Source organism: Scylla paramamosain, chromosome 25, assembly GCF_035594125.1.
Source record: "Scylla paramamosain isolate STU-SP2022 chromosome 25, ASM3559412v1, whole genome shotgun sequence".
NCBI lineage: Eukaryota > Metazoa > Arthropoda > Malacostraca > Decapoda > Portunidae > Scylla > Scylla paramamosain.
Window position 1 is genome coordinate 18,603,393 of NC_087175.1, and position 12,772 is coordinate 18,616,164.

The 12,772-nt window shown below is 47.3% G+C and overlaps 3 protein-coding genes and 1 long non-coding RNA gene across 5 annotated transcripts in view; 3 read left to right on the forward strand and 1 right to left on the reverse strand.

Moving 5' to 3' along the window:
* The window catches only part of LOC135112987 (DNA-directed RNA polymerase II subunit RPB1-like), an 8,454-nt gene extending 4,773 nt beyond the window's left edge, over window positions 1-3,681 (forward strand). The window contains exons 6-10 of the mRNA XM_064027907.1: window positions 1-48; window positions 172-470; window positions 2,879-2,951; window positions 3,060-3,164; window positions 3,288-3,681. The exon at window positions 1-48 is cut by the window's left edge and continues 57 nt beyond it. Of these exons, the coding sequence (XP_063883977.1) occupies window positions 1-48; window positions 172-470; window positions 2,879-2,951; window positions 3,060-3,164; window positions 3,288-3,590 (828 nt within the window). The 3' untranslated portion in view covers window positions 3,591-3,681. The remainder of the gene's footprint in view (window positions 49-171; window positions 471-2,878; window positions 2,952-3,059; window positions 3,165-3,287) is intronic.
* LOC135113272 (uncharacterized) overlaps window positions 1-8,032 on the reverse strand; it is a 36,228-nt gene extending 28,196 nt beyond the window's left edge. The window contains exons 1-2 of one of the 2 annotated variants that reach the window (XR_010274782.1): window positions 7,576-8,032; window positions 4,287-4,353 (exon numbers count right to left, since the gene is read on the reverse strand). This is a non-coding gene — a long non-coding RNA (uncharacterized LOC135113272). The remainder of the gene's footprint in view (window positions 1-4,286; window positions 4,354-7,575) is intronic. The other variant, XR_010274781.1, reaches the window with a different exon arrangement.
* On the forward strand, window positions 4,848-7,563 carry LOC135112988 (pro-resilin-like). Its single transcript, XM_064027908.1, has 4 exons — window positions 4,848-4,972; window positions 5,065-5,185; window positions 6,382-6,936; window positions 7,025-7,563. The coding sequence occupies exons 1-4, from the start codon at window positions 4,848-4,850 to the stop codon at window positions 7,328-7,330; spliced, it is 1,107 nt and encodes a 368-aa protein (XP_063883978.1). The 3' UTR covers window positions 7,331-7,563.
* A 1,737-nt stretch (window positions 8,033-9,769) lies between the features above and the next one.
* LOC135113265 (uncharacterized) lies at window positions 9,770-11,597 on the forward strand. The gene is made up of 3 exons (XM_064028475.1): window positions 9,770-10,576; window positions 10,886-11,161; window positions 11,250-11,597. Exons 1-3 carry the CDS (start codon window positions 10,349-10,351, stop codon window positions 11,553-11,555), a joined length of 810 nt encoding a protein of 269 aa, XP_063884545.1. The 5' UTR covers window positions 9,770-10,348; the 3' UTR covers window positions 11,556-11,597.
* Window positions 11,598-12,772: the final 1,175 nt, after the last annotated feature.

The window sequence follows — 12,772 nt, forward strand, 5'->3', positions numbered from 1 at the left end:
CCTTCTTACGGCGCCCCCGCGCCCTCCTACAGCGCCCCTGCCCCCGAGGTGAGTAGCCTGTCCTACCTCCTGAAGGAGGTAGCACACACTCCCACGACATCACATTGCTGACACCCCCGCCGTCATCGTTGTTTCGCGGACATGTTCGCTACAACCTTCTTTCCTCCTCAGGCGCCCCCCAAGTATGACTACAACTACGCCGTCAAGGACGAGTACTCTGGCAACGACTTCGGTGCCCAGGAGGCGCGCGACGGCTACGACACCCAGGGATCTTACTACGTGCAGCTGCCCGACGGCCGACTGCAGAAGGTCACCTACACCGTCAACGGCGACTCAGGCTTCGTGGCCGAGGTGACCTATGAGGGCGAGGCCCAGTACCCCCAGCAGAGCTACGCCTCCGCCCCGGCCCCCTCCTATGGCCCCGCCCCGGCCCCCTCCTACAAGCCAGCACCCACCCCACCAGCCTACCAGTGAACACCCCACCCGAGGCACTCAGGGTGAACTTCACTATTTATTGCCACACACGACACAAATGTCACGTACATGAATAAAACTGTGAGATGTAGTCAATGGTTTTCGTCTTACTAACAAAACTCATTACTCATTTAGAACAAAGGTCTGACAGTTTCAGATCTCAAAAGAACCTAGTATTATTAACAGCTGAGGCTCGAAGCACGTGGAGGGAAGGAGTGACTGACTGGGTGTATGCTGTGTGTGGTTCAGGTGGTGTCCACACGGGTGCCCAGACATCAGATGGGAACACTTTCCATAGTGTTTAATTTATGTTTGCATCAGTATTTAGACATGTGCTGGGAAGTATGAGACTGTAATGCAAGAATGTTTCCAGCAGTAATAACGCGATGCTGGCGTCTCGAAGTGCCCACGCCATCTCGACATCAGTGCGGCAAATATGTAAGCGATCTGTGCTGCCATTATCATGAAGAGAACAACTCACAACACTTAGCAGCTTGTTCAGTAATGGGTTGCTTACTTCCTGCAAGTGCGTGTTTGAGCACCCGTGTGGACGCCATCAGGTGGAAGGAAGGCAGCTGGTGACCAAGCAAAGGCTGACGAAGGTTCTTCAATATGTTATTGGATGCAGAAGTAGTGAGTGGAATGAAAGCAAGTGTTGGTAATGTTGCAATGGCGATGGCCAGAGTTGATATACGAGTATATAGAAAGTTAGACTCTCTACTGTACTGAGATGATAGTGTGGCAGTAGCAGAGAGCGGAGAGGATTTACAGATAGTATCGAACTAACTTAACACTGTAGGAAAAAAAAATTATTCAGAATAAGGAAATATTTGAGAAGCAAAAAAAAAAAAAAATAAAAAAATAGAGTAGACTAAAAAAAAAAATCAGTGTAATATTTTAATGAACAGATCATAAATGCAAGTATTTCCCCACCCCCAATGTACATTTTCAGTTTGTTGACTGCCTAAAGAATAAACTTTTTATTATTATTATTATTATTATTATTATTATTACACACACACACACACACACACAGAGAGAGAGAGAGAGAGAGAGAGAGAGAGAGAGAGAGAGAGAGAGAGAGAGAGAGAGAGAGAGAGAGAGAGAGAGAGAGAGCTAACTGTAGGAAAAAAAAATCATTCAGAATAAGGAAATATTTGAGAAGCAAAAAATAAAAAAATAAAAAATAGAGTAGACTAAAAAAAAAATCAATGTAATGTTTTAATGAACAGATCATAAATGCCATTAATAAACTCAGATGTCTTGGATCCATCCTGCGGCAGTTTGGAACACACACACACACACACACACACACACACACACACACACACACACACACACACACGCAGAGAGAGAGAGAGAGAGAGAGAAAAAAAAAAATTCTTGTATGTTAATGACGCAACAAGTGGACGACATCGGGCTGCGCATACACAAAAACAAACAAAAATAATAAAAATATATATATATATATTCCTGAATGCAATCGCTAAAAGATGATAAAATTAAAATGGAACAAAAAAAAGCGATATACAAAATATATAAAAACTGTAATTACATATCAAGGAGACACACACACACGCACACACACACACACACAGGAACTGCCACGTGTAGGCCTGATGTGTCCCTGCAGTTTCCCCTTATTCTCTTACGTTCTAAATAAATAAGCACCTATAGATAACTTACTCCAGCAACAATTACAGCATAACGTGATGTGAAAGACACTCCACCACAGCCACACCTGTCACCATTATTCTTTAGGCCAAATTTAATGTCTAACTCTTATTAAAATTTTCAGCGTTTTTTTACCTCATTTTTTTTTTTCCCCCAATTTTAAACTGAAATTTGTAAGTGTGTAACCGAATTCGAGGTGAAGTTTGCTTATTACTGGTCAAACTCTCAAAATAGAAATCTAGAATTGTAATGGATAACTTTCTTGTTTAATAAACGTATTATTAGTTATTATTGTTGTTATTATTATTATTATTATTATTATTATTATTATTATTATTATTATTATTATTATCATTATTGTTATTATTATTATTACTACTACAATCATTATTTTTACTATCTTCCTCCTCCTCTTTTCTCGTCACACATCTTTTCATACACGATAACGTGACGAACTGGGTCACACTCGAGAATCTCAGGCTCACCCCAGATCCGGTGTAGCGAGCTTCCGTGGTCTCTCTACATATCGCTATAAAGATAAAAGAACAAAGCTCAGAAGACTGTTACTCCCTTTCATCAGCACGAGTCCAAAACGTTTTGCAGCAGGCCTCCTCCGCAGGGCGTGAGTGTGAAAGGAAGGCGGGAGAGGAGCAGGCATCGTCCTTCAGCACTGGGCGGCCTCTCTCGGCCCGAGGCTCGCCTGACGTCACCGAGGGGCGTCCCGTCACAGTATAATAAGGCGGCGCGTCCCTCTCGGTCATCACTTGGGATCTTCTTCAGCCGCCCTCAACATGACGCTCAAGGTAGTGCACAACCCCCACCAGCCTTGCCGCACTGGCGCGCCCCCGCACTCACTCACTCACTCACTCCGCCACCTCTCATTCAACAATTATTGCCTTCTCTTCCTTCAGGTTGTCCTGCTGTCCGCCCTCCTGGCCGCCACCTTTGCCCGCCCCGACACACTCAGGCCTTCTTACGGCGCCCCCGCCCCCTCCTACAGCGCCCCTGCCCCCGAGGTGAGTAGCCTGCCCTACCTCCTGAAGGAGGGAGCACACACTCCCACGACATCGCATTGCTGACACTCCTGCCGTCAGCGTTGTGTCACGAACACGTTCGCTACAACCTTCTTTCCTCCTCAGGCGCCCCCCAAGTATGACTACAACTACGCCGTCAAGGACGAGTACTCTGGCAACGACTTCGGTGCCCAGGAGGCGCGCGACGGCTACGACACCCAGGGATCCTACTACGTGCAGCTGCCCGACGGCCGCCTGCAGAAGGTCACCTACACCGTCAACGGCGACTCAGGCTTCGTGGCCGAGGTAACCTATGAGGGCGAGGCCCAGTATCCCCAGCAGAGCTACGCCCCCGCTCCGGCCCCCTCCTATGGCCCCGCCCCGGCCCCCTCCTACAAGCCAGCGCCCACCCCACCAGCCTACCAGTGACCATCCCTTACGAGGCACTGAGGGTGAACTTCATTATTTATTGCCACACACGACACAAATGTCACGTACATGAATAAAACCATTTCATAGATTAAGACTTTTATTCAGTCACGAAAAAGAAAAAAAATCTGTAAAAAAATTTCAACCTGGATGACGTGGAGTGCAATGATAAGCATAGAAAATTTACTTGTAGGAAGAAAAATAACCTGTAATTGGTAAAATTCGCCGAGATCGAAGTAAACCCCGCGTGAACGAAATGACAATTAATTCTCGTGAAAGAATGCATGCACATCGCAACACTTCATCGTTTTTGTTTAAACTCAACGGTCAGTTTGCATTCATAGAGAGATTTCATGGGAGAGTCAATATCTGGCTAATGATCAAGGTCTTTCTTCAAGGCGCAACTGTGATCCTTACACATAGCACCACACAGCTCCAACCCGGAACTCTTGAGACTACTGTACGGACTATATTCTGAAACGCTCCTTCGCCGCACCCCGACCACTTTCAAAATTCTCTAACTGAAGAATTTTACGTTTTTAGTGATATAATGACAAAATTTAAACACTATTTACTGGAGAAACACTCTTGAGAACCCGGCTAATCATCTCTGTGGCCTTTGTAAACAGTCGCGGTGGAAGAGCAAAGCGTTTCAGAAAACTGTCCAAACACCTGCTGTGACATGCGTGTACTCACCGAGGCACTGCCCGCTGCTCGCCACACTCTCATCCTGCCCTGTTGTGACCACCGCACGGTTTGTCATCTGGAGAGGAATAAAAATTTCAATAGGCAAAACAATAAATAAATAGGTTAAATATATGATAAGCTTAATAGTGTGCTTAAGAGAAAAGAGATACGAGATAGATAGATAGTTAGATAGATAGATAGATAGATAGTGCGTGAGAGAGAGAGAGAGAGAGACAGCGTGTGTGTGTGTGTGTGTGTGTGTGTGTGTGTGTGTGTGTGATGTATTCTCTCTCTCTCTCTCTCTCTCTCTCTCTCTCTCTCTCTCTCTCTCTCTCTCTCTCTCACACACACACACACACACACACACACACACACACACACACACACACACACACACACACACACACACACACACACACACACACACACACACACACACACAAACAAACAAACACAAGCCCTTCAATCCAGTGACAATGACCTCCACCACCATCACCACCACCTGCTACATATTCTGAAAAGTCACGCAATGATTTTCCAGTTGAGACAAATTCACTCCCTCATAATGCAATGCAAGCTGAGGCCGAGTTTTCTCCTGACGGTCCGAGTGGGAGACTTCACCAATTCACCTTCAATTTTCCTGCCGAGGACACCAACGGGGATATAAAGACTACGGCGCCTCCAACAAGCCACCAGTGACTCCCAGACGCCCCCAGCACTATGCAGCCACAGGTGATACTGCAGTGCATAAGGGGGAAGTGCGGGTCTTCTCTTGTCTTGGGTGCAGGCTGTGGCTCGGTTACTTGTGTTTTGTCACAAGTTTGTTGGTTCAGTTGCTCGTGGGGTTTGAGTGTTCAGGTTGTGTGAGGAGTGGATGGGAGAAAGGAGACGATAAGGGTGAGAATAAGGTATGCGAGAGTGAGGGAGGGCAGGGAGGGGAGGAGAGAAGAGGGTAAGGGAAAGAATAGGATATGAGGGGAGAGTTGAGAGAGAGGGAGAGGGGGGGTGATACAGACCGATGGACAGACTGACGGACAAACTCACTAACAAATATACGCCTAAGATTCCAAGATTCACAAGGACTTAGTTATGTCACCAAAACAAGACCAACGGCACAAGATACGTAAACTCAAATTAAGAATCTGGCGTGAATGAGGACTCGGTTCCGAATCGCCCATTTCACCAGGAGCCACTCAATCCACACGGCTCAAGACTCGCTTAACGCTCGGATTTTCCCTATGATGGGATGGCCGCAGGGGGGGTATCACTTCACACCCCTATACTGATCAGCAGCAGCAATGCAGAGAATCTAGAGAAATGTGACAACAGCAACAACAATAGGGACTACAGCAACCTGCTCCCGCCACGGATGAAGTACACCTGCCACTCGTCTCCATAGACTTCTGTAGTATTCTATATAGCAGGGTACTGGATGGGTTTGCAATGCACGCGGCTGTGAATCTATTGAACATCACTGATTTCTTAACTACGATTTCGTTATATATATAAAAAAAGAAAAAAATTAGTGAATTGAGTGTAGGACATAGGCAGACAGATAGATAGACAAACGGACAGATACAGATTGATAGATTGATTCGTTGATCATTGAAGAAATGTGTTTTAAATTACTCACCCGCCTTCACGTGCAGATTTTCAAGTTTCGTCGTTATGTAAATTCATGTCCTCTGTCTTACTTTATTAACCTCTTCGGTCTGCCAGTGATCCTCAAAAATGGTAAAGAAAGGTTGTTATATCAAGTGACTTGTGAACATAGCATTACCACCCTCCTCGTCTTCGCATCGCCCAAGCAGGTGCCAGTGTGTAGCGGTGACATTGTGCTGAGTTTACCGCGTGACATGGCTACTTGTTCCCCGAGGTGTTGGTGCGTGGTGGTGGTGGTGGTGATAACAAAGAGGTAGTCACCCGTTACCCACCTTGCTGAAAGACTACCCAGTTCCTCGTAATGCTGCTGCTGCTGCTTCAACTGCTACTACTACTGCTGATATAACTACTATTAGTGCTGCTACTACAACATAGATATTAATAATAGGAAGAGAAATTATAATAGGAAAAGTATTAGTTATCCATGTGTTTTAAGTAACAGTTCCTTATCTTTCAGTGCATTTGTTCCAAAAAGCTTAGCCTCGTTCGCCGCCCCAACCTCACCCTCCCCATTACTCTCCCGCAGACTTTCTTGGTGCTCGTCCTCGCGGCGGCCGCCCTCGCCCGCCCTGATTACGCCTACGACGCCCCAACCTCACCTCCAGATTTGTACGGCGTCCCTGCCTATCCCACCACACCCTCGTCCCTGTACGGCGCTCCTGCGCACCCCACTACACCCTCACACTTGTACGACACCCCTGCACATTCCGCCACGCAGTCCCCCCTCCACAGGACTCCATCCCGCTCCTCTTCCTCCTTCAACCCTGTCGCCCTCTCCTCATCCTCACTGGGTGCCTCCTCCCTCCCCTCCTCCTCCTCCAACACTGGTCTCTCCCGTGGGTTTAGGCCATCACTACCTTCCTCCTCTAGCACCGGTCAATCCCGTGCCTCCAGGCCGTCCCGTCCCTCCTCCTCCTCTTCCTCCTCCTCCCAGGACGCCGGCTATTCCTACAACTCACCTTCAGACACTGGCTACTCCTACAGTGAGCCCCGCCAGGTAAGGGCGCCCTCGCTGCTGCTCGCCTGCCGCGCCCCGAGCCGCTGCTGTCCCCGCCACACTAATCCCCCTCCCCCTCACCCTACAGACTCCCGCACAGTACGACACCCAGTACGTTGTCAGCGACGCCGAGTTCGGTACCAACTTCGGGCAGCAGGAGCGCCGCGACGGGGACGACGTGAGCGGCACCTACTACGTGCAGCTTCCCGACGGCCGCCTGCAGGTGGTCACCTACACCGTCAGCGCCGAGACCGGCTACGTGGCCGAGGTCACCTACGAGGGGCAGACCACCACGGCGGCTCCGAGCTACACCGCCCCCGCCTCCACCTACGGCCAGCCCTCATCGGCTTACGGCGTCCCGTCCTCAGACTACGGCGTTCCCTCCTCGGGCTGAGACTCAACTATTTATTCAGACATGAACGCCGCCACTATTTATGTGTACAGTGTATTAGTTCCTCAGTCCATGTAAAGACAATAAAGCTTAAGTTACGTTATGTTGAGTTTTCCTGAGACTAATTCACTATTTGGCATCATAACTCGCTGTCTGCCCGCCACCCCTCCACTCGCTCTCCCTTCCCTCCCTGGACGAGCACCAGGCGGCTATGATGCTCACTCTCCTCTCAACAACAAAAGACTAACCTGCGGTAGAAACTCCTTCACGAGATGCACCAACAAACGAACACTTCACAAGACACAAACCGCCGGAACGTAAACACTTCACGTACAGTATTAATGAGGATAAGGTATAATCAAATGCATACAATCGCCACCACCGCGCCACGCCGCTACCACGCGAGCACTGCCTCACCTCGCCGCGCAGACTCACTGTTTCTCTATCTCGACTCAAGGGTTCGGATGCTTCGTGAGCTCTGAGGAAGGGAAGAAACAGAGATTCATGTGTGAAAATACCTCTCTTTTGTCCTCTTCCTTCTCCATTAGCTAAGGGAACACAAACATAGAAGACTGAAGATAAAACAAAATTAAAAATGTGACACGACTATCTTTCCCTATTCTATTTTCTGCCCTACAAAAAAAAAAAAACTCTTGATCAATGAAGACTAAAATACTCGCACACATGAACACAAAACATGATTAACAGAAACCACTTCCTTCCCTCCCCCTTAATCAGACAAGCAAATGGACACAAAAAAACAGACAAAATAATATGCATTTTCATTCCTCTTCCTCATCTTCTATAAGAATAAACAATACTGTACTTCCTTTCCTTCTCAATTCTCTTCCACCTTTTCTTCTTTATAACCTTCCACAGAAAAAAAAAGAAAACAGAACGAAGGATTGCCAGAAATAGTATACATGAACACCTTAGAGAGAATCAAATCACCTCCTTAGCATATATTCCTCCCTGGTCTTGGTCGTCTTATACAAAGCCTATCTAACCTCGATGGAGTGAGTGACGATAGCGAACATTCCTCTACAATCATATTTACACATTAATCTGTATTGGTATATACGAGTCTAGGAAGTGAAGTAGCAGGTGACGCGCGTGATGTGTTCCGAAGTCTCTTAGAGTAACGAGACTCGAGACACCAGTTCGAGAGGAGGAAACATAGACCTGCATTAAAAAACGCTGTGTTCTTTCGTCAGGACTATCTTTAAAGGCCATATAGATAATAAGTTCGATTTTCAAGGTTTTTTTTTTTTTGCCATGATTGATGTGAATACTTGTTAAAATCTGAGTAGAATCATGAAAACATTCTTGAAAACCCCAATATCCTTTCCTGGAGCACCTCAAAAGTAGTAGTGATGCGATGTGAAGTGTTTAAAAATACAGACCAATAATTGTTGCCAACTCTTTCCGCCTCATTTCGGTTCTTCCCAAAGATAATGCAAGATTCCCATACATCTTTGTAGTCTTCTTGTCTCCTGTGCCGCCTCCCGTTTTCTGTTCTGAAATACAGTAACATGAACATGAGAAAATAAGGGAAGCTTCAATAAGCCATTAGATCTACATGCATGAAACATACCTTCCTATTTCTACCTCATCCATAAATTTTCTAGTCATCAAATTTGACTAATCTTCAAGCATACAATTATGAAATCTTAGTTCGTTTGTCCTGTACCATCCCCCAGTACATCATGCAATACACCGTGCATATATCCTGCCATACACCACATACCTACACCCGAAACCTATCCACTCCTCTCTCGTATGACTAACAGTAATTTCTCCCTCTTTCCTTTCAACAAGTCAGCCAATGAACTAAATAAATTACCGGCAAAATACACAAGGCGCCCCAGTCATTGTTTTGTTAGCTGAGACTGCAACCATGACTTCGGGTGTGGCTTGGATGCATTTTGTTACTGTAAAGAAAATTCACTGATTAGTTTGCATATTCTATTAAAGAGCGTTCAGTTTTCTGTCTGGTAGAATATAGGTGAGATGAGGTAACAGAAGGTGACAGGAGATGATGGGAGTTCATAAAAGGTGAGAAGAGGTAATAGAAGTTGATAAAAGCTGATACGCCGTGTTAGGAGGTGATTGGTCGTGGTAAGAGGTGACCTGAATTGATATAATGGATTGTAAGATGACAGGAAGTGATATGAGATGATGTGAGGTGATATGAGGATAATATGAGGTTATGGGAGGTGATAATGAAGTGATATAAAGTAATTGAAGGTGATGGAAAGTGTCATGAAGTAATATGAAATGACACGGTGAGATATTGGTCTCCTAGAACGTCATACAACCTTACTCTCTTAACACGAACACAACAAGAGTCCCCCAAGGGTCACTCTGGGGAAAGACACAAGGGACCTCAATGTGGCCTGACCTCCCCCAGACCGACACTTCCGGAAGGCGGCAAGAAAATGAAAGTATGCTTATGACATGCAGCTTTTTTTTTTTTTTTAGAATAGAAAATACAACGCTATGTGAATGAGACCAGATGGTGGCCGCGGGAAGGACGGAAGCGAGGTGTGATGGACACTGCCTCCACCACTATCATCACCACTGCCCCCATCATCACCACCACTAGGCTATTAAGGGTCTAAAGGTCTGCTGCTATTTATTATCCTTCTTACCCTGTGTAATCCTCTGTTAAAAAAAACAACAACATGAGAAAGAAGAAGGATAGACATGACCGATAATGGAGATGATGTCACGCCAGCGCCAGGAACATTGCTTCTCCTGTTACTAATGTAGAAATCTTGTTAGTGTGTTACTAGAATCGTAAAACACACTTAAAGAAACAGTTTCACTTCGATTAGAGCCTTCTGAAAGAACTGGAGGTGCGGCGCTGAAGTGTTTTTAAGAATACGGGCCTCAAACTTAGGCCTTTTCTGTTTGAACCGAGCATGCTGACCACTACACTACTCGGTGTGTGTGTGTGTGTGTGTGTGTGTGTGTGTAACCATCCCAGTGACCTGTTACACATAAACCAATATAAAACACATGACTTTCACGGTTACAGTGTCATTATCACCACTACCACCACCGTCACCACCGCTTCGCGAGTCACCTAATGCGTCTCAGGAATCTCAACACCTCGTTCTGAATATCACCGAGAGAACCCGAGGGCCACTTCCTGCAGGGCCAAGGAGCTTCCTGCAGAGTATAAGGGCGCCCGCCACTCCTGCCCCGCCACACTCCCCGCCACGCCACGCCGCCATGCACGCTCAGGTGACCCACAGGAGCCACAACCACCACCACCTGCATCACCACCACCTGCACCGCCTCCGTCTGCACCGCTTTAGAGAGGCTTATAGTGGAAATTATTCTGAGAAAGTTGACTCATTTTTGGTCAGGTGGACTCAGTGTGTTATTCGTTGTCTTCTTTGGCTTGTTTTCGTTTGTGCCGTGATGCGTGTTTGGTTTGTGGCGGTGGTGGTGGTACTGGTGGTGGTAGTAGAGTGATTAGTAGTATTTACAACTACAACTACATGCCCTCCTTCAGACTCACCTTCAGGAACTCCTCGTATCCTTCCTCAGATCGCCCTGCTGGTCACCCTGGTGGCTGCCGCCCTGGCCCGTCCTGAACGTTCCTACGACGGCCCCGCCTCCCCATCCCCCTTGTTTGGTGCCCGGGCACGCGCTGCCACTGCCTCCCTCTCTAGCAGCGCTCCCCTCAGCCCCTCCTCCTCCAACACTGCTTCCTCTCGCGGGTTCAGGCCATCCCGCCCCTCCTCATCCTCCTCCTCCCAGAACGCCGGCTACTCCTACAATTCTCCCTCAGATGCTGGCTACTCTTACAGTGAGCCCCGCCAGGTAAGGACTCCGCTTGTTGCTACTCGCCTGCCGCACCCCGCGCTGCTGCTGTCCCCGCCACACTAATCCCCCTCCCTTCCCTTCATAGACCCCTGCACAGTATGACACCCAGTACGTCGTCAGCGACGCCGAGTTCGGCACCAACTTCGGGCAGCAGGAGCGCCGCGACGGGGACGACGTGAGCGGGACCTACTACGTGCAGCTTCCCGACGGCCGCCTGCAGGTGGTCACCTACACCGTCAGCGCCGAGACCGGCTACGTGGCCGAGGTCACCTACGAGGGGCAAACCACCACGGCGGCCCCGACCTACGCCGCCCCCGCCTCCACCTACGGCCAGCCCTCCTCGGGTTACGGCGTCCCATCCTCAGACTACGGCGTTCCCTCCTCGGGCTGAGGCTAATCTATTTATTCAGACATGAACGCCGCCATAATTTATGTGTACAGTGTATTAGTTCCTCTTTCTCTCTCTCTCTCTCTTTGGAAAGACAATAAAGCTTAAGTTATGTGACGCTGAGTTACCCTGACACCAGTGACCTGCCCCGCGGAGGTCTTCCTTTCCATCGCCGCCTCCACCACGCCTCACCCTTTGAGTCACCAGGCGATGTGCAATGACGGCTGGTGTTTCCTCATCGCAAGATATCGAGAATGAGGAGAGAAAGTGACGCTGGAAAACGAATTCAACCAACAATTGGGTTAATTAGTCACTTAAACAGCTGAGACTGTTGAACATAAGAGGCACAAAACATTTATGTGCATATGTGTGTGTGTGTGTGTGTCTGTGTGTGTGTGTGTGTGTGTGTGTGTGTGTGTGTGTGTGTGCAATCCTCGTACTATATGGATCCAGTCCTCACTACCAGAAACGTAAAGTTTCTTTGTTGCCTCCCAGCCAATCTTGTCTTTCATCCTCGCCACAGTCCCGTCCACTCCTTCATACCTCCACGGCGCCTGTTCTTTACCCTCACCCTTGCACATCACGCCTTCCGGCACCGCCACGCCCGCAACCTTCCACAGAGTCACCTGCACCGATCCCCGACGGGTAGGTGAACACATCACGACCCTCCTCACCAAACTGGACACCGCCCTTGCCTAACACATTTTACTCCACGGCACTGTTGAGTCACCTTACTGTACTTTACCATGGACGACACTAATCAATCGTCGACTTAAGGAATTATAAAGAAAAACCACGAAATCTGACACCTAGTGCGTAAAGCTGCCGAAAGATCTGACAGCCTGCAGGTCTCCACGTCATCACAGGTTTGAGCAGCGTGACCTAGGAAAGGAGATTTCACAGTTTCCCCAGGCAGCCCCGCGGCGAAGTGAAAACCCAACACGGTGAGCGATGCAGTGTTACTATCGCTGTAAGTTCGGCACTGTGAGCCTGTTTGTCTGTGGTATTGATCTTGATAAGTATATGGGATTGTAATTATATCTGGTCATATATCTTAATCAATATATATATATATATATATATATATATATATATATATATATATATATATATATATATATATATATATATATATATATATATATATATATATATATATATATATATATATATATATATAGGACAGAAATTATATTGTATCACATTAAATAGTATATCAT

Coding starts and splice junctions, on each gene's coding strand:
- LOC135112988 (XM_064027908.1), top strand. CDS start 4,848: ATGCAAGCTGAGGCCGAGTTTTCTCCTGACGGTCCGAGTGGGAGACTT. Junction 5,186..6,381: donor ACGATAAGGGTGAGAATAAG/GTATGCGAGAGT, acceptor TTTAAGTAACAG/TTCCTTATCTTTCAGTGCAT. Junction 6,937..7,024: donor CCTACAGTGAGCCCCGCCAG/GTAAGGGCGCCC, acceptor CTCACCCTACAG/ACTCCCGCACAGTACGACAC.
- LOC135113265 (XM_064028475.1), top strand. CDS start 10,349: ATGACTTTCACGGTTACAGTGTCATTATCACCACTACCACCACCGTCA. Junction 10,577..10,885: donor ACGCCGCCATGCACGCTCAG/GTGACCCACAGG, acceptor ATCCTTCCTCAG/ATCGCCCTGCTGGTCACCCT. Junction 11,162..11,249: donor CTTACAGTGAGCCCCGCCAG/GTAAGGACTCCG, acceptor TTCCCTTCATAG/ACCCCTGCACAGTATGACAC.